Source organism: Scyliorhinus canicula, chromosome 6 (assembly GCF_902713615.1).
Source record: "Scyliorhinus canicula chromosome 6, sScyCan1.1, whole genome shotgun sequence".
Classification (NCBI taxonomy): Eukaryota; Metazoa; Chordata; class Chondrichthyes; order Carcharhiniformes; family Scyliorhinidae; genus Scyliorhinus; species Scyliorhinus canicula.
Window position 1 is genome coordinate 29,845,622 of NC_052151.1, and position 22,436 is coordinate 29,868,057.

Genomic DNA, 22,436 nt, shown 5'->3' on the forward strand with positions numbered 1-22,436 from the left:
GAGGGGAAGGCAGGCAGGGGGTTTGGGTCTCCCGGACCTGATGTACTACTACTGGGCGGCGAATGTGGAGAAGGTGCGGGGCTGGGTCTGAGGGGTTGATTCCCAGTGGGTCAGAATCGAGGAGAGTTCGTGCAGGCACTAGCAATGGCCCCGCTCCCGATAGTTCCGGGGAAATACTCAGGGAGTCCGGTAGTAATAGCTTCATGGAAAATCTGGAGGCAGTTTCGCCAACACTTCGTGTTGGGGACAGGGCCGAGGGAAATGTCGATCCGGGAGAACCATAGATTTGAGCCAGGGAGGTGGGATGGAAGCTTTCAGAAATGGGAAGAGAAGAGGATTAAGACCCTAAAAGATTTGTTTCTTCGGAATCGATTTTGCAGGATTGAGGTAGCTGGAAGCGAAGTATGGGCTGGAGCAGGGAGAAGTGTTTAGGTATATGCAGGTTCGGGACTTTGCCAGGAAGGAGATACAGAGCTTCCCGGAGGAACCGGCCTCCACGTTGTTGGAGGAGGTGCTGGTGGCAAGGGGACTGGAGAAGGGGACAGTGTCAGCGGTAAACGGAGCGATGTTGGAAAAGGCTAAGGCACCACTGGAGGGGATCAAAGTGAAGTGGGAGGAAGAGTTGGGAGAGGATATAGAGGAGGGGGTCTGGTGTGAGGTGCCCCGGAGAGTGAATGCCTCCACCTCATGTGCGAGGTTGGGGCTGATGCAGCTGAAGGTGGTGTACAGGGCGCACCTCACGAGGGCGAGGATGAGCCGATTCTTTGAAGGGGTAGAAGATGAAATGAAAATCGCTTATTGTCACAAGTAGGCTTCAAATGAAGTTACTGTGAAAAGCCCCTAGTCGCCACATTCTGGCGCCTGTTCGGGGAGGCTGGTGCAGGAATTGAACCGTGCTGCTGGCCTGCTTGTTCTGCTTTAAAAGCCAGCGATTTAGCCCAGTGTGCTAAACCACACACAACCAGATATGTGTGAGCGTTGTTGGGGGGGGGCTAATCACGTTCATATGTTTTGGTCCTGTCCAAAGCTTGGGGAGTACTGGAAGGAGGTTTTTAGGGTAATTTCCAAGGTGGTGAATGTGAAGCTGGACCCGGGTCCCCGGGAGGCCATATTCGGGCTGTCGGACCAGCCAGGGTTGGAAACGGGTGCGGAGGCAGATACTGTAGCCTTCGCCTCATTGATCGCCCGAAGGCGGATCCTGCTGGGTTGGAGAGCAGCCTCTCCACCCTGCGCCCTGGCGGGGCAGGGGGACCTGTTGGAATACTTGACCCTTGAGAAGGTTAAGTTGGAACTGAGGGGAAGGATGGAGGGGTTCTACAATTCATGGGCATTATTCATTCTGCACTTTCAAGAACTGGATAACATTGAACATTAGTTGGGGGGGGGGTGGAAGGGTGGGTGGGTTGGGGGGGGGAGGGGGGCTATGTATGTTAAAGATGGCTATGGGTAATCCCTGATTCCTTTTTTTCTTTGTCATTTGTTTATGTTAACATGCGGGCTGATGTCTGGGCATGGTGGGAGGATGGGATCGTTGTTACTGTTATGGGGTTTGAGAGATTTGTTGTTGGTTATTGATTGTTGTTGGGTGTAAATTCGGGAGAAAAATTGTGAAAAAGGAGGAGAATAAAAAAATATATTTTTTAAATTAAAAAAAAGAGAGGGAAGCTTTTTCAATCTAACTAACTCGTCCAGGTTCCAGAGAAACCTACAATTGTCCTGAATCACAGCAGCCCGCTGCTTCTACAGTGACTCAACTGATTGGGGGGGTCAAATTCCACACAAGATAGGGTTGCCAACTGTGATTAAATGTATTCTTGGAGCTTTCATCACATGACTTGCCCTCACACTCCTGCCATCAGCCAGCCACATCCATCCTTGTGACATATTGCCTCCCTGCACCAATTGGAAAACACGGCAGCACGGTAGCATTGTGGATAGCACAATAGCTTCACAGCTCCAGGGTCCCAGGTTCGATTCCGGCTTGGGTCACTGTCTGTGCGGAGTCTGCACATCCCTCCCGTGTGTGCGTGGGTTTCCTCCGGGTGCTCCGGTTTCCTCCCACAGTCCAAAGATGTGCAGGTTAGGTGGATTGGCCATGATAAATTGCCCTTAGTGTCCAAAAGTGCCTTTAGTGTTGGGTGGGGTTACTGGATTATAGGGTGGAGGTGTTGACCTTGGATAGGGTGCTCTTTCCAAGAGCCGGTGCAGACTCGATGGGCTGAATGGCCTCCTTCTGCACTGTAAATTCTATGATCTATGATAAAACTCATTACCCAATTGGATGACTGTCAATTTGATTGTCAATGTCATGACAAGAGATCATTGCTCCAAATTACTTATGGACTTGATGAGCTCTAAAGTAAGACATATTTGTATAAAAATGACATACAAGAAAAAACTAGCTAAAACAAGTAATCCCTTTCTAGAAAATTCCGATATGGATTACCCTTGACCAACTCGTCCAGAGAGAATAGAATTTTGCACCCTTTTTCTGACAGAGACACTTCAAAGCAATGGAAAAGCTGAAGTGTAATCGCCTGTGGCTGCCTTGAAAATGGGGGCTGATTACCATCTCAGCAGAAACTATCTCCTGTGGCTATCACCCAGACGCGGGCATGATGTGAGCTGAAAGAAAGCAGTACCAGGAATGCACAAGGGGGTTAAAAAAACAACTGCAACCCTGGTCCATGTGTACTAGTCTGATGTTCTAGTTCTACTGTGCTAGGGTGTGCGGTGAAGGTAACAGTTGAAGAGCATCCACTGGGCACTCCTGCACTTGCTGGTAGAAAAAGATCCCTAATTGCTGGAGGCAAGTCACAAGTCAGCAAAGCCGCAGATTAAAAAGAAACAGGGCAACTCCCACAGTCCAAAGATGTGCGGGTTAGGTGGATTGGCCATGCTAAATTGCCCGTAGTGTAAGGTTAATGGGGGGATTGTTGGGTTACAGGTATACGGGTTACGTGGGTTTGGGTGGGGTGATCGTTGCTCGGCACGACATTGAGGGCCGAGGGGCCTGTTCTGTGCTGTACTGTTCTATGTTCTATTCAGTTAACCTACCTGCAGAACCAAGCATCTCCACACCAACTGCTTATCTGCTAAAGCCAGCTCCAATAGAATCACCCAACTTAATGGCCACAATGTTTCACCAGCTATTGCTCAGAGACAAGTCAAAGACTGATTTGTATATCTTCATAGAAGTTACAGTGCAGAAGGATGCCATTCGGCCAACGGGTCTGCACCGGCTCTTGGAAAGAGCACCCCATTTAAGTCCACACCTTCACCCTATCCCTGTAAACCAGTAACCCCACCTAACCCAAGGGCAATTTTAGCATGGCCAATCCACCTAACCTGCAGATCTTTGGACTGTGGGAGGAAACCGGAGCACCCGGTGGAAACCCACGCAGACACGGGGAGAACATGCAGACTTTGCACAGACTTTAACTTAACTTAACCTTCTTTAACGTTAATTTTGAATTCACCTCTCATTTCTAATCTGTGTGCATGTGTATGTTGAATTTTATTATTATTTTTTCTCACGTTTTATTAACCAATAACCTTGTTCTTTTTTTAAAAAATTGGCACCTTTTAAAACCTAACCACACGTGGGCTGGGGAAAGGTATCTCGAAGGCAAAGGATCCTTTTTAAATTAACCTTGTTGCAACTAACCGAGGGGTTGAATAAAGAAGGGGAGCCAGTTCACTCTCCTCACCCGGGTGCCAACCCCCCCCCCCTCCCAAATCACCCCCATCCTCCTCAACCACTTCATTTTAAATAGTTTTTATCTAGTAAAAAAAGTGACCAACAAAACAAAACACAATCTTTTTTAATATCCCTGTGATATTCTTCCTCCATGGTTGCACACATCAATGCTCTGAAATCATAGAATCCCCACAGTGCAGGAGAAGGCCATTCGGCCCATCAAGTCTGCACCGACCCTTCGAATGAGCACTCTATTACACTCCCCAGTCCACCCCACCCTATCCCCGTAACCCGAACCTGGACACTAAAGGGCAATTTAGTACGGTCAATCCACCTGAGCTGCACATATTTGGACTGTGGGAGGTAGCCAATGCACCCGGTGGAAACCTACGCAGACACGGGGAGAATGTGTATTCTCCACACAGACAGAGACCGGGATTGAACCCGGGACTCTGGTGCTGTGAGGAAGCAGTGCTAACCATTGATCTCCAGTTCCTGGAGGCTTCAGGCCAATCTCAGAGGTTTGGCAATCCTTACATTTTTGCACATTGCAGGAGAGTTTCTGTTTTGCTTGCCATGGACAATCCAGCACAAATTGAGCTGAAAATTGCACACGTTTCCGGTATGAGGCTCGTGTGTAAATTCTGGCTCAAACCCATTGGCATAATCACTAACATAAAAAAATTCTTCCATGTACCAGCACAATGGGGCAGTGTTTTCGGAGATATTTGTGTTTTTCCCCTTACATTAAGAAATATTCTTTGATATTTATGAGTGGCAATGATGAACACACACAAAAAATCACAGTGCAAAGTCACCACTCCTGTGTAACCAGATCTTAAAAGACAGAAAATGACTTTTAAATACGATACAGAATCATTTACTAGATTCACTGTTGTGCAGTAGTCAGTTTTTTTCTGAACTTTTGATATTTAAAAGATTTTAAAAGTATTTCTATTAGTGCCTCGCCATCTAAAAAATAAAGTCGCCACTGTCCGACATGACCATGGGCTGCTTTCCCCTTTGAGGGGGGAGAGCTGACTGGTGGTGATTTTACCTGAGGATCACCACCCCTCAGGCGAGGGGCAAGGTTGAGAAGACAAAGCCTGCATGAATATCTACAGCCGGTACGGGAAGCGAACCCATGGCGTTGGCCTTGATCTGCATCACAAACCAGCTGTCCAGCCAACTGAGCTGAAGTGATTGGAGAAATGGGGGCCTCTTGATGTCTGAGACTGATGGTAACGTACCTGAGGGTTGGTCTGCTGTCAGTTTGGTAACGGATATCTGCAAGGCTGATAGCTTGGCTTTCATGTTACGGATTCCATCAGTAAAACGGTTTTCTTGCCCTTTTAGGAACTGTTGCATTTGTCGGATGGCAGTTAGAACTTTCTGTCTGTTCAGGCAACCCTACACAATGAAAAGAGGAGTAAATTGGGGATTAGTTCTGATATCAGCTGTTCAGGAGTGTGGCCAAATTCATTGGGTTGTTATCAAGGGTAATGAAGCTAAAAGCCTGGAAGTATTTTGGACGACACATAGAGTGATAGAATCATAGGGTTTTTACAGCACGGAAAGAGGCTCTTTGGCCCATCGTGCCAGTGCCGGCCATCAAACACTTATTTACTCTCATCCCATTGTCAAGCACGTGGTCTGTAGCCTTCTCTCAAAGGGTCGTGAATCTGTGGAATTCACTATCCCAGAGTGTGGTGGATGCCAGGACATGAGTTAATTTAAGGAGGAGATGGACAGATGTTTAATTAGTAATGGGTTGAAGGGTTATGGACAATTGTCAGGATGGTGTAATTGAGGCCAAAGGGAGACAAGTTGCAAAGCAAAAGGTTTTGGATTGGGGGAGAGTGGATTTTAGTAGAATAAGGCAGGATCTGGCCAAGAGTTACTTGTGTAGAAATCTACAGAAGAGCAGTGGGGGGCATTCAAAAAGGAAATAGGAGGGGTACAGGCCCAACATGTTTCCTCTTGGGTAATAAGAAGGATTAACAAGTCCAGAGAACCAGGGATGACCAGAGACATTCAAGATATGATGAGAAGGAAAAGAGAGCCTTTTAGCAAGTACTAAGGGAACAAATCAATGAAGGCATTAGTGGGGTACAGAAAGTCCTTCCACAGACCTCAAGAGGCCGACAGAGAACCCAATGAGACAACCAAAGAACCAAAACAGTAGACCAAGAGATCTGTGGTGCGGCAACCGAAGAGGAAAGAGTCGAATTGGACGCCTCCGGAAGGCCACTGCCCTAGACTCGACACGTATGCTCAAGCCGTCATGAGTCGCGTCAATGCCAGATTCATCAGTTGCATTCACACAAGACAGCCCCGAACGTCACCCAAGCACAACGCAACGCCATCCACGCTCTCAAGACCAACCGCAACATCGTCATCAAACCAGCAGACAAAGGAAGGGCCAACGTCATACTGAACAGAACGGAATACTGTTCTTACTTCTACAACCTTTCTTAAATAGTGGGACCACATTAGCTGCTCCCCAGTCCTCTGGCACCTCCCTCGTGGCCAGAGAGGAATTATAAATTTGGGTCAGAGTTCCTGCAATCTCCTCCCTCACCTCCCACAGCAGCCAGGTACACAATTCATCCTGACCTGGAAATTTGTACACTTTTAAGCCTGCCAACACCTCCAATACCTTGTCACTCCCTATGACAGTCTGTCCCCGAGATCCATAACGACTTCCTCAATCTCTGTGATGACAGATGTAAAGTATTCATTCAACACCTTACCAATGTCCTCTGGCTCCACCCACAGATTTCCCCCTTGATCCCTACTCTTCCATTGATATACTTATAGTATTTTTAAAAATTCATTCATAGGACATGGCGTCACAGGCTGTGCCCCTTATTGCCCTTGAGGGGGCAGTTAAGAGTCAACCACATTGCTGTGGGTCTGGAGTCATGATGTGGAGATGCCGGCGTTGGACTGGGGTGAGCACAGTAAGAAGTCTTACAAATTTATAATTCCTCTCTGGCCACGGGGGAGGTGCCAGAGGACTGGAGAGCAGCTAAAGTGGTCACACTATTAAAGAAAGGTTGTAGAAGTAAGCCAGGGAACTACAGACCATTGAGTCTCACGTCAGCAGGGAAACTATTGGGAAAATTATGAAGGAGAGAATCTATCTCCACTTGGAGAGGCAAGGTTTGATCAGGAATAGGCAGAATGGCTTTTCAGAGGGCGGTCATGCCCAACAAAATTGACTGAATTTTTTGAGCATGTAACCAGGTGTGTAGATGAGGGTAGTGTAGTTGATGTAGTTTACACAGATTTCAGCAAAGCCTTTGACAAAGTCCTACATGGGAGACTTAGAAAGAGCACATGAGATACAGGTTAACTTGATAAGGTGCGTTCAAAATTGGCTTCGCTGTAGGAGACAGAAGGTGATGGCAGACGGCTTCTTTAGTGACTGGAAGTCAGTGTTCAGTGGTGTACCACAGGGATCTGTGATGGGTCCCCTATTGTTTGTCATTTATAGACTTCAACACCTATGTGGGGGTAGGATCAATAAGTTTGCGAACAAAAAAATTGGCCGGGTGGTTAACAGTGAGGTTAGGGCGGCACGGTGGTGCAGTGGTTACCACGGCTGCCTCATGGCGCTGAGGGCCCGGGTTCGATCCCAGCCCCGGGTCACTGTCTGTGTGGAGTTTGCACATTCTCCCCGTGTCTGTGTGGGTCTCACCGCCACAATCTGAAAAGATGTGCAGGGTAGGTGGATTGTCCACGCTAAATTGCCCCTTAATTGGAAAAAAGAATTGGATACTCTAAATTTATAACTAAAAAAAAAAGTGAGGTTGAGTGTCTTGAGTTACAGGAAGATATAGACAGAATTGTCAAATAGGCAGAAAAGTGGCAGATGGAATTTAACCCTGAACAGTGTGAGGTGATACACTTTGGAAGGAGTAATGTGACAAGGAAGTATTCAATGAATGGCCTGACACTGGGAAGTTCCAAGGAACAAAGAGACCTTGGAATATTTGTCCATAGATATCTGAAGGCAGATGGGCAGGTTAATAGGGTGTTGAGAAGGCTTATGGGACCCCAGCCTTTATCAATCGAGGCACAGATTACAAAAGCAGGGATGTCATGTTGGAGTTCTATAGAACTTTGGTGAGGCCACAGCTGGAGTACTGGGTGCAGTTCTGGTCGCCACATTATAGGAAGGATGTAATTGCACTGGAGGGGGTGCGGAGGCATTTCACCAGAATGTTGCCTGGGATGGAACATTTAAGTCATGAAGAGAGGTTGGATAGGCTTGGGTTGTTTTCTCTGGAGCACAGAAGGTTGAGCGGTGACCCGATCGAGGTGTCCAAGATTATGAGGGACATGGGCAGGGTGGATAGGGAGCAGCTGTTCCCCTTAGTTGAAGGGTCGGTTACGAGGGGACACAAGTTCAAAGTGAGGGGCAGGAAGTTTAGGGGGAATTTGAGGGAAAACCTTTTTACCCAGAGGGTGGTGACGGTCTGGAACGCACTGCCTGGGAGGGTGGTAGAGGCGGGATGCCTCACATCCTTTAAACTGTACCTGGATGAGCACTTGGCATGTTATAACAGTTGAGGCTATGGGCCAAGTGCTGGCAAATGGGATTAGGATTGGCAGGTCAGGTGTCTTTAATGCATCGGTGCAGATTGGCTGGCCGAAGGTCCTCTTCTGCACTGTGTTATTGTGTGATTCTGAGATCAGCCATGATTGTACTGAATGACGGAGCAGGTTTGAGGGGCTGAATGGCCAAGTCCTGCTCCTAGTTGTTATGTCCTTATATGGATTTCAAGTGCTCATCTAAATGCTTCTTAAAGGTTGTGTGGTTTCCCACCTTTACTGCCCTTTCAGGCAGTGAGGTCCAGATTCCACCATCCTCTGGGTGAAAATGTCTTTCCTCAAATCTCCTCTAAACCTCTGGCCCATCACCTTAAATCTGTGCCCCCTGGTTATTGACCCCACCACTAAGGGAAAAAGTTCCATCCTAACCACCCTATCCAAGTCCATCATAATAATGCTCAAATAAATATGACATGCTCCAAATTTAGTCAATCCAGTGCATTGGTTAGACTGAGGGTGAAGCAAAGCAGCCAAACTTTCATGGACAGCAGGAGCACAGTTAGTCTACTCAATAGCCGTCAGCTCCTAATGTATACTCACATTCCTGACCTCCATGCCAGCTGATCTGAGAGTAATGTTATTTGTTACTTTGATAAGAGTTGTTTTGGTAATTAGAGCAGGGATCTGTACTATAGCTGTGTGCTGCACTATAGCTGTGCGCTGGACTATAGCTGTGTGTTGTACTATAGCTGTGTGTTGTACTATAGCTGTGAGTTGTACTATAGCTGTGTGCTGTACTATAGCTGTGTGCTGTATTATAGCTGTGTGCTGTACTATAGCTGTGTGCTGTACTATAGCTGTGTGTTGTACTATAGCTGTGTGCTGTACTATAGCTGTGTGCTGCCCTATAGCTGTGTGCTGTATTATAGCTGTGTGCTGTATTATAGCTGTGTGCTGCACTATAGCTGTGTGCTGTACTATAGCTGTGTGCTGTATTATAGCTGCTGTACTATAGCTGTGTGCTGTACTATAGCTGTGTGTTGTACTATAGCTGTGTGTTGTACTATAGATGTGTGTTGTACTATAGCTGTGTGCTGTATTATAGCTGTGTGCTGTATTATAGCTGTGTGTTGTACTATAGCTGTGTGTTGTACTATAGCTGTGTGCTGTACTATAGCTGTGTGCTGTACTATCGCTGTGTGCTGTATTATAGCTGTGTGCTGTACTATAGCTGTGTGCTGTATTATAGCTGCTGTACTATAGCTGTGTGCTGTACTATAGCTGTGTGCTGTACTATAGCTGTGTGCTGTACTACAGCTGCTGTACTATAGCTGTGTGCTGTACTATAGCTGTGTGCTGTACTGTAGCTGTGTGCTGTACTATAGCTGTGTGCTGTACTATAGCTGTGTGCTGTACTATAGCTGTGTGCTGTATTATAGCTGTGTGCTGTACTATAGCTGCTGTACTATAGCTGTGTGCTGTACTATAGCTGTGTGCTGTATTATAGCTGTGTGCTGTATTATAGTTGTGTGCTGTACTATAGCTGTGTGCTGTACTATAGCTGTGTGCTGTACTATAGCTGTGTGCTGTACTATAGCTGTGTGCTGTACTATAGCTGTGTGCTGTACTATAGCTGTGTGCTGTACTATAGCTGCTGTACTATAGCTGTGTGCTGTACTATAGCTGTGTGCTGTACTATTGCTGTGTGCTGTACTATAGCTGCTGTACTATAGCTGTGTGCTGCACTATAGCTGTGTGCTGCACTATAGCTGTGTGCTGTACCATAGTTGTGTGCTGTATTATAGCTGTGTGCTGTATTATAGCTGTGTGCTGTATTATAGCTGTGTGCTGTGCTATAGCTGTGTGCTGTATTATAGCTGTGTGCTGTACTATAGCTGTGTGCTGTACTATAGCTGTGTGCTGTACCATAGCTGTGTGCTGCACTTTAGCTGTGTGCTGTACTATAGCTGTGTGCTGTACTATAGCTGTGTGCTGTGCTATAGCTGTGTGCTGTACTATAGCTGTGTGCTCTATTAAAGCTGTGTGTTGTACTATAGCTGTGTGTCGTACTATTCCTGTGTGCTGTACTATAGCTGTGTGTCGTACAATGCCTGTGTGTTGTATTATAGCTGTGTGCTCTATTAAAGCTGTGTGTTGTACTATAGCTGTGTGCTGTACTATAGCTGTGTGCTGCACTGTAGCTGTGTGTCGTACTATGCCTGTGTGTTGTATTATAGCTGTGTGCTGTACTATAGCTGTGTGCTGTACTATAGCTGTGCGCTGTACTATAGCTGTGTGCTGTACTATAGCTGTGTGCTGTACTATGCCTGTGTGTCGTATTATAGCTGTGTGTTATACTATAGCTGTGTGCTGTACTATAGCTGTGTGCTGTACTATAGCTGTGTGCTGTACTATAGCTGTGTGTTATACTATAGCTGTGTGTTATACTATAGCTGTGTGTTATACTATAGCTGTGTGCTCTATTATAGCTGTGTTGTACTATAGCTGTGTGTTATACTATAGCTGTGTGCTGTATTATAGCTGTGTGCTGTATTATAGCTGTGTGTTATACTATAGCTGTGTGCTGTATTATAGCTGTGTTGTACTATAGCTGTGTGTTGTACTATAGCTGTGTGCTGTACTATAATAACAACGTAGATAATAGGAGTAGGCCATTCAGCCCTCCGAGCCTGCTTCACAATTTATTATGATTGTGGCTTATCATCTAACTCAGTAACCTGATCTAGCTTCCCCCCCATATCCTTTGATCGCGTTAGCCCCAAGAACTATATAAAACTCCTTCTCGAAAACGTACAATATTTTGGCCTCAATTGCTTTCTGGGCTACCCAATTACACAGGCATACCACTCTCTGGGTGAAGAAATTTCTCCTCAACTCAGTCCTAAATGGTTTACCCTGTATCCTCAGACTGTGACCCCCTGATTCTGGACCGCCCCCCCATTGAGAACATCCTTCCTGCATCTACCCTGTCGAGTCCTGTTAGACAATTTCGCAGACGTGAGTTTGACTGGGAAGGGCTGGTAGGAATGGAAAGCTGGAGCTTCCCACTCCCTAAAAGGAGGGCAGCACCAGTCTGAAGGGGCCGTCCGGGTGAGGCAGCCCCCCCCCCCCCCACCCACCCAACCCCATCATCCTGCCTGAGTTCGTTAGTGAGACCCTCAGTTACCGGGTGCCCGCCAGCCTAAAAATAATGGTTGGGTGGCAAAATGTCCTTAAACAGCCATTCTATTACAAAACACTGGGTGGTATATAAAGTTTTATCGACCTAAGGTAGAGGCAAAATAGGAAAAATGGAAAATTTTACATGTGGAGAAGTTGAATTCAAAATGTGTTCAAGGACAATGGAATTGAGATGAAACGGGAAAAATATAAGTAGAGAGATATTTAACTGAGTTGAGTGGCTGTGGGGGAAATCCCTGAGGACCTGCTCCTTTCTGTGGGATGCTGAGACGTTGTGAAAGGTTTGACTTGGACGCAGCTCGCCAGTATTAAGCAAGGACCATAGAACCATATAATTCCTACAGTGCAGAAGGAGGCCATTTGTCCCATCGAGACTGCACTGACCCTCTGAAACAGCACCCTACATAGGCCCACATCCCCGTCCTATATCCGTAACCCCATAACTCCACCTAATTTACACATCTTTGGACATTAAGAGGCAATTTAGCATGTCCAATGCGCCTAACTTGCACATCTTTGGACCAGTATGGAGAGCCTTTGTTTTGGGAAATAGTTTGTTTCTAATCCCCTTTTGGAATTCCACCCCAGAGTGGCAGTGTCTCAGAAGTCATGAAGTGTACCTTCATAAAAGTGACCACAATTCCTTGACTTGGATAATATTTATTGGAATTTTATGGTTAAAATCGATGAGCGATTGTTGCCAAAAGGGTAATTTAATTGTGCACTTTTGATAAAGCATGTTTTTGGGGGTTCTTCTTCAAGACAGTTTTAACTGTGTAACTTTTATCTTGTGTGCTTAAGTTTTTTTCTTTTAAATAAATCTTTTAATTTTTAAAGTTCTAAAGATGTAACTGGGATTTTATGCTTTTGGGGTCAGTAGATCTTCATTTTCATTATAAAAAACAAGATTTATGATCAACGAGACAGACTTCACTCTGGGGTCTGGCTTGCTCATCAATAACATCAGCTACAGTCAGAACAAATTTGGGGGCTTTTGCCAGATCAAAATTCCGTGTTTGCATTGAAAGTTTTGAATCCAAAGGATCTGAGCATTTAGTGACTACAGACGAGTTAGAGGTGAGTGGAAACTAGCTTTATTGCAAAGCGATAAAATGTACAATACTCTTCAGATCCCAGAGTGGTCTGCGGTGTCAGTTCCAAATCTCGCTGACTTTTATATCAAAATCTAATCCCTGTCCGTTAGCTCCCTGCCCCTCAGGAGGGGAGCTCATTCTCAACCAGGCTCACGGGGAGACTAATTGCTCTCACCCCGTTGGTCCCATGCAGGTGATAACAGAGCACGAGGAGGTTATTGAACTCAGAGTTTTGTATTAAAGGATATTAAAGTGGTTGCACTGCAAGGTGGTGTTAGTGGTTGCTGAGACCTTCCCGGGAGTGGAAGATGTAACTGTGGAGTACCTGAAACCTTGGACTGAGGCTCAGCTGAGAGGGTTAGCAGGTAAAGTGCAGGTAGAAATAAAAGTAGAATTTCGTAAGGTTTAAGTGCTGACTTAAAGTTAGAGGAGGAGGAACCTGATAATGGTTCGGGTGGCGAGTTTGATTCCTTTGAGGAATTTGATTGAACTAAGAATCTTTGTATAGTGTTTAAATTTACAGAGGATGAAGTTGAAAGGTTTTTCACCAAATTTGAAAAAGCTGAAGTTGAATTGGCCAAAAGATGTTTGGACCATAATGTTGCAGAGCATTCTGTCAGGTGCAGTTATGCATGTGTATGCAAGCTTGTGAGAAAAACAACTTATAGACTACAAAGTAGTTAAAAGCTTATTAAATGCTGAATGCTAACGGGCTTGTCCCTGAAGCTTATCAATTGAAGTTTAGGACTATTAGAAAGACATCTAATCAAACATTCGTAGAGTTCACAAGCGAGAAACTCTAATAATATTAATAATCGCTTATTGTCACAATTAGACTTCAATGAAGTTACTGTGAAAAGCCCCAAATTACCACATTCTGGCCCCTGTTCGGGGAGGTCGGTATGGGATCAATGGTTTTGATCACTGAAGTTAGAAAAGACTTTAAAAAAATGTAAGGGAAATTATGATTAGGGAATAATTTAGAAATAGTATTCAAGTAATCAAGATGTATTTAGACAAAGGACAAAGTAAAAAAATCAGAGAAACTGCTGATTTAGCCGATACTTTCACACAAATAGTTGAATGTAGGAAAAGGATCATATGGGGATCAGCAAAGGATATAGAAAACCCCAGCAGTGGGAAAAGTACGACTAATAAGGAGTGAACTGAAGGATGTCAGTCCACCAAAGATGAAAAAGCAGACGGCAAAGGTGAAGGAAAAAAGGTACTATGTAGGGTACGGTAATATATACGGGCAGCACGGTGGCACAGTGGTTAGCACTGCTGCCTCACAGTGCCAGGGACCTTGGTTCGATTCCGGCTCTGGGTCACTGTCTGTGTGGGGTTTGCATGTTCTCCCCGCATCTGCGTGGATTTCCTCCCGCTGCTCCCGTTTCCTCCCGCAGTCCAAAGATGTGTAGGTTCAGGTGAATGGGGTTGGTTTAGCGCAGTGAGCTAAATAGCTGGCTGGTGATGCAGAACAAGGCAGCAGCGCGGGTTCAATTCCCGTACCAGCCTCCCTGAACAGGCGCTGGAATGTGGCGCCTAGGGGCTTTTCATAGTAACTTAATTGAAGCTTACTTGTGACAATAATACAATTATTATAATTGTGTGGTGAATGTGTTCACCTTAATGCATGACACTGCAACCATTATATCCACCTAATGTAACCTGTGACCTGGAAGTGGTGATACGAGCTGCTTCCAGGTACTGTCCTGTAACCCCGATGGGCTCCGCCTCTGGCTCCGCCCTCACCGGGGCCATATATAACCCGGCCACCTGCGGGTGGCACTCATCTGCACAACCGACACTGGCTAGGCAAGTTCACGACTAATAAAGCCTTATGTTCACTCGCTCTCTCTGTGAATTGAAGGTATATCAAATTGGACATGCTAAATTGCCCCAATGTATCCAGGGATGTGCAGTTTAAATGGGACTACGGGGTTGCAGGGATAGGACGGGAGCCTAGTTAGGGTATTCTTTCAGAGGCTCGGTGCAGACTCGATGGGCCAAATGGCCTGCTTATTCACTGTGGGGATAATATGATTCTATAATATTCTGTTATAACTGTAACAAGGCTGGACATACAAGGCTGAATTTCTGCTCGTTAAATGGGAAACCAATTGCGGTGAAAGGGAGCCGGAAGGGTTCTGTAAATAAAAGTGCTTTGGTTCTAAACCCCAAGTGAGAGATAAACCAGTAGCATTCATACAGATAGGCAGGGATAAAAACAGAATTAGGCAGAGAGGTCGAAGTGTGTTTTCTCTCTCAACCTACACAAGGAAATTCTGAAGGACGGATTACAGATATGGTCAAATATTTCACATGTGAAGGGATCGTGTATCCTTCGTTGTGGGAATAGAAGGGAAATCTGAAGAATACCGGTGCCGCTCAATCACTAATGTACTGAGATAATGCCATCAGGAAGGAATATTGCAGGAGAAATTGTTAGTGGAATATGTGGGGAATTTAAACCTATCTCATTATACAGAATGAATTTGAAAACAGCAAAAATAATTGTTGGAATAGTAGAGACACTTCCTTTTTCAGGAACTCATTTCATTTTTGGACATGATGTTGTTGGACCTCGTGGCAGCACAGTGGCGCAGTGGTTAGCACTGCTGCCTCACAGCGCCAAGGTCCCAGGTTCAATCCTGGCTCTGGGTCACTGTCCATGTGGAGTTTGCACATTCTCCCCGTGTCTGCGTGGGTTTCGCCCCCACAACCCAAAAGATGTGCACGTTAGGTGGATGGGCCACGCTAAATTGCCCCTTACTTGGAAAAAATGAATTGGGTACTCTAAAAAAAAATTTTTAAGTCGCTGGATCTCAAATCTCAACTACCTCTAAAGTGGTTAAAAGAAACTACTGAAATACAATCAACGGAGATTTTACAAAAAGAATATCCTGGGTTGTTTTCAGACTGCGTGGTAACAAGATCAGAGGCACACAAACTTAGACCGGAGGAGGAGCACGGTAGCATAGTGGTTAGCACAACTGCTTCACAGCTCCAGGGTCCCAGGTTTGATTCCCGGCTTGGGTCACTGACTGTGCGGAGTCTGCACGTTCTCCCCGTGTGTGCGTGGGTTTCCTCCGGGTGCTCTGGATTCCTCCCACAATCCAAAGATGTGCAGGTTAGGTGGATTGGCCATGCTAAATTGCCCTTAGTGTCCAAAATTGCCCTTAGTGTTGGGTGGGGTTACTGGGTTGTGGGGATAGGCTCTGGGGATAGGGTGGGGGTGTGGGCTTGGGTAGGGTGCTCTTTCCAAGAGCCGGTGCAGACTCATTGGGCCAAACGGCCTCCTTCTGCACTGTAAATTCTATTCTATGAAAAGGAGGAATCTCAAAGACACGGGGAGGAATCCGAATCTCATTTGGCTGGGTCTATTTTAGAAAAGATTGTTCAGGAGGAGAAGGTTAGAGAGAATGAGAGGCATTTAGCTTCTCGAAACTATTGGAGGTATAAACAGAAGGATCCAGAATTGAAAAAGATTGATCAGACCTACTATTCTGAAATTGAGACAAGACAGATTCAGAGTGCTACTACCTTAAAGATATTGTGCTCATCAGGAAACAGAGACCACCTGTTGTCTCAGCAGATGAGAAGTGGGCTATGGCTCACCAGGTAGTAATTCTATCTGGATGTTGGAATTACATTTTAAGAGCAACCCACAAAATCCCAATGGTAAGACATTCGGGAATGGGGAAAACTCAAGCTAAGATACAAAAAAAGTTTTTAGAAATCAGACACCCCACAGTGCCGAAGGAGACCATTCGGCCCATTGAGTCTGCACCAACCCTCCAAAAGAGCATCCTACCCATGTCCACTCCCACATCCAACTTCCCCCATCCCTGTAACACTAAGGGGCAATTTATCAGGGTCAATCCACCTAACCTGCACATCTCTGGACTGTGGGAGGAAACCGGAGCGCCCGGAGGAAACCCACACAGACACGGGGAGGACGTACAAACTCCCAAATGGTGGTCACCCAAGGCCAGAATAGAACCCGGATCCCTGGCACTGTGAGGCAGCAGTGCTAACCACTGTCCAACGTGCTGCCCCTTTTCTATTGGCTGGACCACACATAAATGTGTAGTCAAATTTTGTTAAACATGCCATACTTGTCGAGTAGTGATTAAACCTGTACCTTTAATTCCGATTCCACCCTTTAACATGGTCCTGATTGATTGTGTACGACCCCTCCCAAGATTAAAAGTGGGAGTCGGCATTTATCGACAATCGTGGATGTGCCTCCGAGATTTCCTTTCAGGGAAATCATTACAAAAGTAGATGTATTAACCAAGTTCTTTACAAGATATGGGTTTCCAAAAGAAATACAATTTTATCAGGGATCAAATTTCATGCTGCAGCTATTGAAAGAAATGATGAGTACTCTGGAAATAAAGTAATTCCAGTCATCAGCTTATTATCCTCATTCACATGGCATCAAATGTTAAAAACCAGAGCGCAGAGTCAAGAGTACCCTGATGATTGGGGTTGGAGATTCTATTCTTGTTCTTTGTTGGTTCAACCCTTTTGAGTTACTGTATGGTTACGAAGTAAGGAGACTGTGGTGAATGTAACTGTAATTCACACTGTGACATGTATACGAGACCGTTCGATTGTAAGCGCAGTTGCGTTGCCCGACCACTAGGGGGAGTAGCTCTGGGAATGCTTAGGAGTTTGTACAGGGCTCCACCCTTGGCTCCTCCCCCTGGACTGCTGTATAAATATCAATGCCCAGAGCCAGCCGACCAGTTCATCGAGAGTTCAACGTGTAACAGGCTGGCTCTGTAGCAAGTAGATTAAAACCACTGTTCATATCGCAAAGCACGTGTCTAGTGAATTGATGGTCTCATCAGAGACCACTCAGACTGATTCAAGAGAAGTCACTGGATCAGAGTTCTGAAACTATTACCCTGGGTTATATAGAACATAGAGTGCAGAAGGAGGCCATTCAGCCCATCGAGTCTGCACTTAAGCCCTCACTTCCACCTTATCCCCGTAACCCATTAACCCCTTCTAACATTTTTGGACACTAAGGGCAATTTAGCATGGCCAATCCACCTAACTTGCACATCTTTGGACTGTGGGAGGAAACCGGAGCACCCGGAGGAAACCCATGCAGACACGGGGAGAACGTGCAGACTCTGCACAGACAGTGTCCCAGCAGGGAATCGAACCTGGGACCCAGGCGCTGTGAAGCCACAATGCTATCCACTTTTGCTACCGTGCTGCCCGAAACAAAATAACAAAATTCAGAGAAAGATTAAGTAGGGCATGTGAAATAGCCAGGTAACATTTAAAGATATCCCAGCAGGTAACAAAGGCAAATGCAGATAACAGAGCAAAGGCTCCTAGTTTTGTAGCTGGGGAGAAAGTGTTATTATTTGTCTCCGGTGAATAATTGAAGGCAAGAAATTGAATGACGTAAATTATATAGTAAAAACTCCAGATAGGAGAAAGAGTAAGTGAGTGCGCCATGTGAACATGTTTAAGCGGTACATTTACAGGGAGGATAAACACAAGGAGGTGCTCGTAACAAATAATAATAATCTTTATTATTGTCACAAGTAGGCTTACATTAACACTGCAATGAAGTTACTGTGAAAAGCCCCTAGTCGCCACATTCCAGCGTCTGTTTGGGTACACAGAGGGAGAATTCAGAATGTCCAAATTACCTATCGGGACTTGTGGGAAGAAACCAGAGCACCCGGAGGAAACCCACGCAGACACGGGGGAGAACGTGCAGACTCCGCACAGACAGTCACCCAAGCCAGGAATCAAACCTGGGACCCTGGTGCTGAGAAGCAACAATGCTACCCACTGTGCTACCGTGCTGACTGGAGGTAAAGAGGAGGAACAGAACTGAAAGATTCTGAAATTGACCTCCCTCTGATTAAATTGGAAAATGAAGGAGTACTTAAGAATTTAAATGTAATGTTAATATCCCTTCCAGATAAAGTAAAGCCGCCATAGTCTCAGATAACCAAAAGCTGCTTCCCCTTTGGGGTTGGGGGAGCTGGCAGGTGGTGATTTAACCTGAGGATCACCACACCTCAGGCAAGGGGCAAGGTTGAGAAGGCCTTCATGAATACCCTCAGCTAGTGTGGGAATTGAACCTGTGCTGTTAGCCTAGCTCTGCATTATAAACCTGCTGTCGAGCCAACTGAGCTAAACCGGCCCCCAGGTAACAGCTGAAGTCACTTACAAAATCTGCTGCAGTTACACAAAGCAATTTGTGGGAATTGGACAGGAAAGGCAACTTTGGCTGTGCATGAAGTTGTTGTGGGGGATTCAGTTTCAATAAGGTAACACCTGTATAGATTAAACCAGTGAAAATGGCTCAAGTCTGGAGATAAATTGAATTTATGTTTCAACATGACATAATGGAGCCCAGTCTCAATAATTGGATGTGGAGATGCCGGCGTTGGACTGGGGTGAGCACAGTAAGAGGTCTTACAATAATTGGAGGTCACCCATCGTAATATGCAAATTAGTGAACATAGGTATGTAGGTCAGGTGTGGTACGGGGATAGGCCTCGGTAAGGGTGCTCTTTCAGAGAGTTAGTGCAGACTCGAAATATCGGGCGGTATTCTCCCCCCCCCCCCCCCCCCCCCCCCACCCCCTCGCTGGGTGGGAGAATCGGCGTTGCGCCGCGCGAATTGCGCCATGCCGCCCCCCCGCCCCCCGAAACCAGCAGCGCGCAAATTGCGCCGGGCTGCTCGGAAAATCGCCGCAAATGGCAAGCGGCGATTCTCCGGCCCGGATTGGCCAAGCGGCCGCACGTAAACGGCCTAGTCCCGGCTGGCACCGTCCACACCTGGTCGCTGCTGGCGGGTACTCGCCGCGAAGGTTTGGGGGGGGGGGGGGGGGGCTCCATTCCCGGAGGAGCCTCCGGAGTGGCCTGGTACACGATCGGGACCCACCAATCGGCGGGCCGGTCTCTCTGTCGGCAGGTCTCCTTTCTTCCACCGGCGAGCCTGGATCCATCCGCCATGTTTGTTCGGGTCGGCCTGGGGGAGGGCGCCCACCGCACATACGCTAGTTGGCGCCGGCCCAACTGCGCATGCGCGGGACCCAAGGCGCCGGGTCTTTTACGCGGCGCCGGGTCTCTGACGCCGCGCCGATGCCCCGCCCCCCCTAAATCCCACGACGCCCCTCCTAGCCCCACGGAGGGAGGAGAATAGGGGTCTGAGAACGGGCACCGACGCCGGAGTAAAACACTCCGGTTTTTACTCCGGCGTCGGCACTTAGACTCCCGTTGGGAGAATCCCACCCATCAGCTTTTGTGGCTCTGGATGTTTGTATCAATGTACGGTAAATGCCCATTGGTATGAAAAGTGAAACATCAACATTTCAGAAACTAATAAACAAAGTGATTGATGGGCTGAGCAATCGTACACTCTATATTGATTGCTTTGCGGTATTCAGTCAGACCTGGGAAGAACATCTACAATATTTGAAGGAACTATTTGACCAACTAACAGAAGCCAATTTGGTTATAATTTTGGCAGAAATTGAATTTGTGAATGCCATAGTCACAGACTTAGGGCACACTGTTGGATATGGACAAGTGGTCCCATGGGATGCAAAAGTAAAAAGCTATTCTCGTGTTCCCGGTGCCTATAACAAAACGGAAAGTTGTGTGATTTATTGGCATGAGTGGATTTTGTTGAAAATTTGTGAAACATTTCAGCAGTGTAGTTGCTCCACTAACTGGTTTGTTGAAGAAGAATAGAAAAGTTGAATGAACACAGGGGTGTCAGGCTGTATTTGACAGCTTGAGAGCGGTTTTCGCAGCACCTGATCAGATGGAACAGTATGACATGGTTTTTGATGCCAGCGATATGGGTGTTGATGCTGTTTTGCTGCAGGTGGAGGAAAAGGGACTTGAGAAACCAGGAGGATATTTTTCATGGAAGTTCAATGTGCAGCACAAGAACTATTCAACTGTAGAAAACTAGAATTTATGTTTGGATCTGGCACTGCAGCATTTTGATGTGCCAGGCGCAATTCTATACACCGACCATAACTGAGGTTTATGGAGTATTTCAGGATTTGAATGCCTGTGGAGTTTATTATTGCAGCAATTCAATTTGAAAATTTTACATGTGGCTTGATGGGAGAAGATCATTGCGCATGCATTGCAAAGAACTTAAATTCAGAAAGACTTGGATGTCGGAAATTTGACATTCTGTACTCTGGCTGTGTGCTGTATTGTCGTTGGGTTCTCTACCATAGCTGTGTTCTGAACAATAGCTGAGTGCTGTTCTATAACTGCGTGCTGTATTATAGATGTTGTGGTAAAATAGCCAACAGCCTGAATCTTAGGCCCAGGACAGAATTGGATACTTTATTGGTATTGATTTATTGTCACGTACCGAAGTACAGTACAAAAGAATAAGACCATAAGACATTGGAGCAGAATTAGGTCACTCGGCCCATCAAGTCTGCTCCGCCATGGGCAGCACGGTGGCACAGTGGTTAGCATTGCTGCCTACGGCACTGAGGACCCGGGTTCGAATCCCGGCCCTGGTCACTGTCTGTGTGGAGTTTGCACATTCTCCCTGTGTTTGCGTGGGTTTCACCCCCACAACCCAAAAGATGTGCAAGATAGGTGGATTGGCCATGCTAAATTGCCCCTTAATTGGAAATAATAATTGGGTACTCTAAATTTAAAAACAAAAGTCTGCTCCGCCATTCAATCATGGCTGATATTTTCTCATCCCCATTCTCCTGCCTTCTCCCCATAACCCCTGATCCCCTTATTCATTAAGAACCTATCTAGCTCTGTCTTAAAGACACAGTGATTTGGCCTCCACAGCCTTCTGCGGCAAAATGTTCCACAAGTTCGCCATCCTCTGGCTGAAGACATTCCTCCTCATCTCTGTTCTAGTTTTTCCTACAAGTTGAAACAACCTCTCCATGTCCACTCTATCCAGGCCTCGCAGTATCCTGCAAGTTTCAATAAGATCCCCCCTCATCCTTCTAAACTCCAACGAGAATAGACTCAGAGTCATCAATCATTCCTCATACGACAAGCTTCTTTCCAGGGATTATTCTTGTGAACCTCCTCTGGACCCTATCCAAGACCAGCACATCCTTCCTTAGATACGGGGCCCAAAACTGCTCACAATACTCCAAATGGGGCCTGATCAGAGCCAAATGCAGCCTCAGAAGTACTTGCTCTTGTATTCTAGCCCTCTCGACATGACTGCTAACTTTGCATTTGCCTTCCTAATTGTCAACTGAACCTGCACAATAACCGTGAGAGAATCTTGAACAAGGACTCCCAAGTCACTTTGTGCTTCTGATTTCGTAAGCATTACACCATCTGCCTGTCCTTAAATTAAATTAAGAATTGGACACTGTAATAAACTCCAATTGGCTTTATTGGTTGGCCAATTGGAGTATGAGTGCCCTCAATGATAGCTCATTGAGGGGGCCCATATAATCACCTGTGTAGGCTTTGTGAGCCAGTCTTAAGTTGACTGGACAGCTAGCAGCACTGTTTGGAGCTGCTCCTTGTGATGATATGATCTGCATACTCGTCTGCCATTGGGCCAGAACGTCGGCTTACCATTGGCCCTGGTCGGTCATGTGCCTCTCGACCGATTGGCCGAGAGGCTGAGTTAACCACGCCTCTATCAATGAGGTATAAATGCTCAGAAGCCTGACGATCGTCCCTTTCCACTGTAGACGATCGCCAGGCTGTGTTCTAGTTAATTAAAGCCTGACATTGGTAAATCACTCGCCTCGCGTGCAATCGATGGTGCATCACTCCTGTAATATCGTTATTGTAAATAAATATTGGTGTGGTGACGGACCTCCTGCCTCCCGTGGATTACTACAGTGGCGACGAGGTAAACTAAGAATT

The 22,436-nt window shown here is 46.2% G+C and overlaps 1 protein-coding gene across 2 annotated transcripts in view; it reads right to left on the reverse strand.

The window, feature by feature from the left end:
• LOC119967065 (fibulin-7) overlaps positions 1-22,436 on the reverse strand; it is a 68,024-nt gene that overhangs the window by 31,269 nt on the left and 14,319 nt on the right. For both annotated transcript variants that reach the window (XM_038799106.1, XM_038799104.1), the window contains exon 2: positions 4,951-5,110. In XM_038799106.1, coding sequence (XP_038655034.1) covers positions 4,951-5,110 — 160 coding nt within the window. The remainder of the gene's footprint in view (positions 1-4,950; positions 5,111-22,436) is intronic.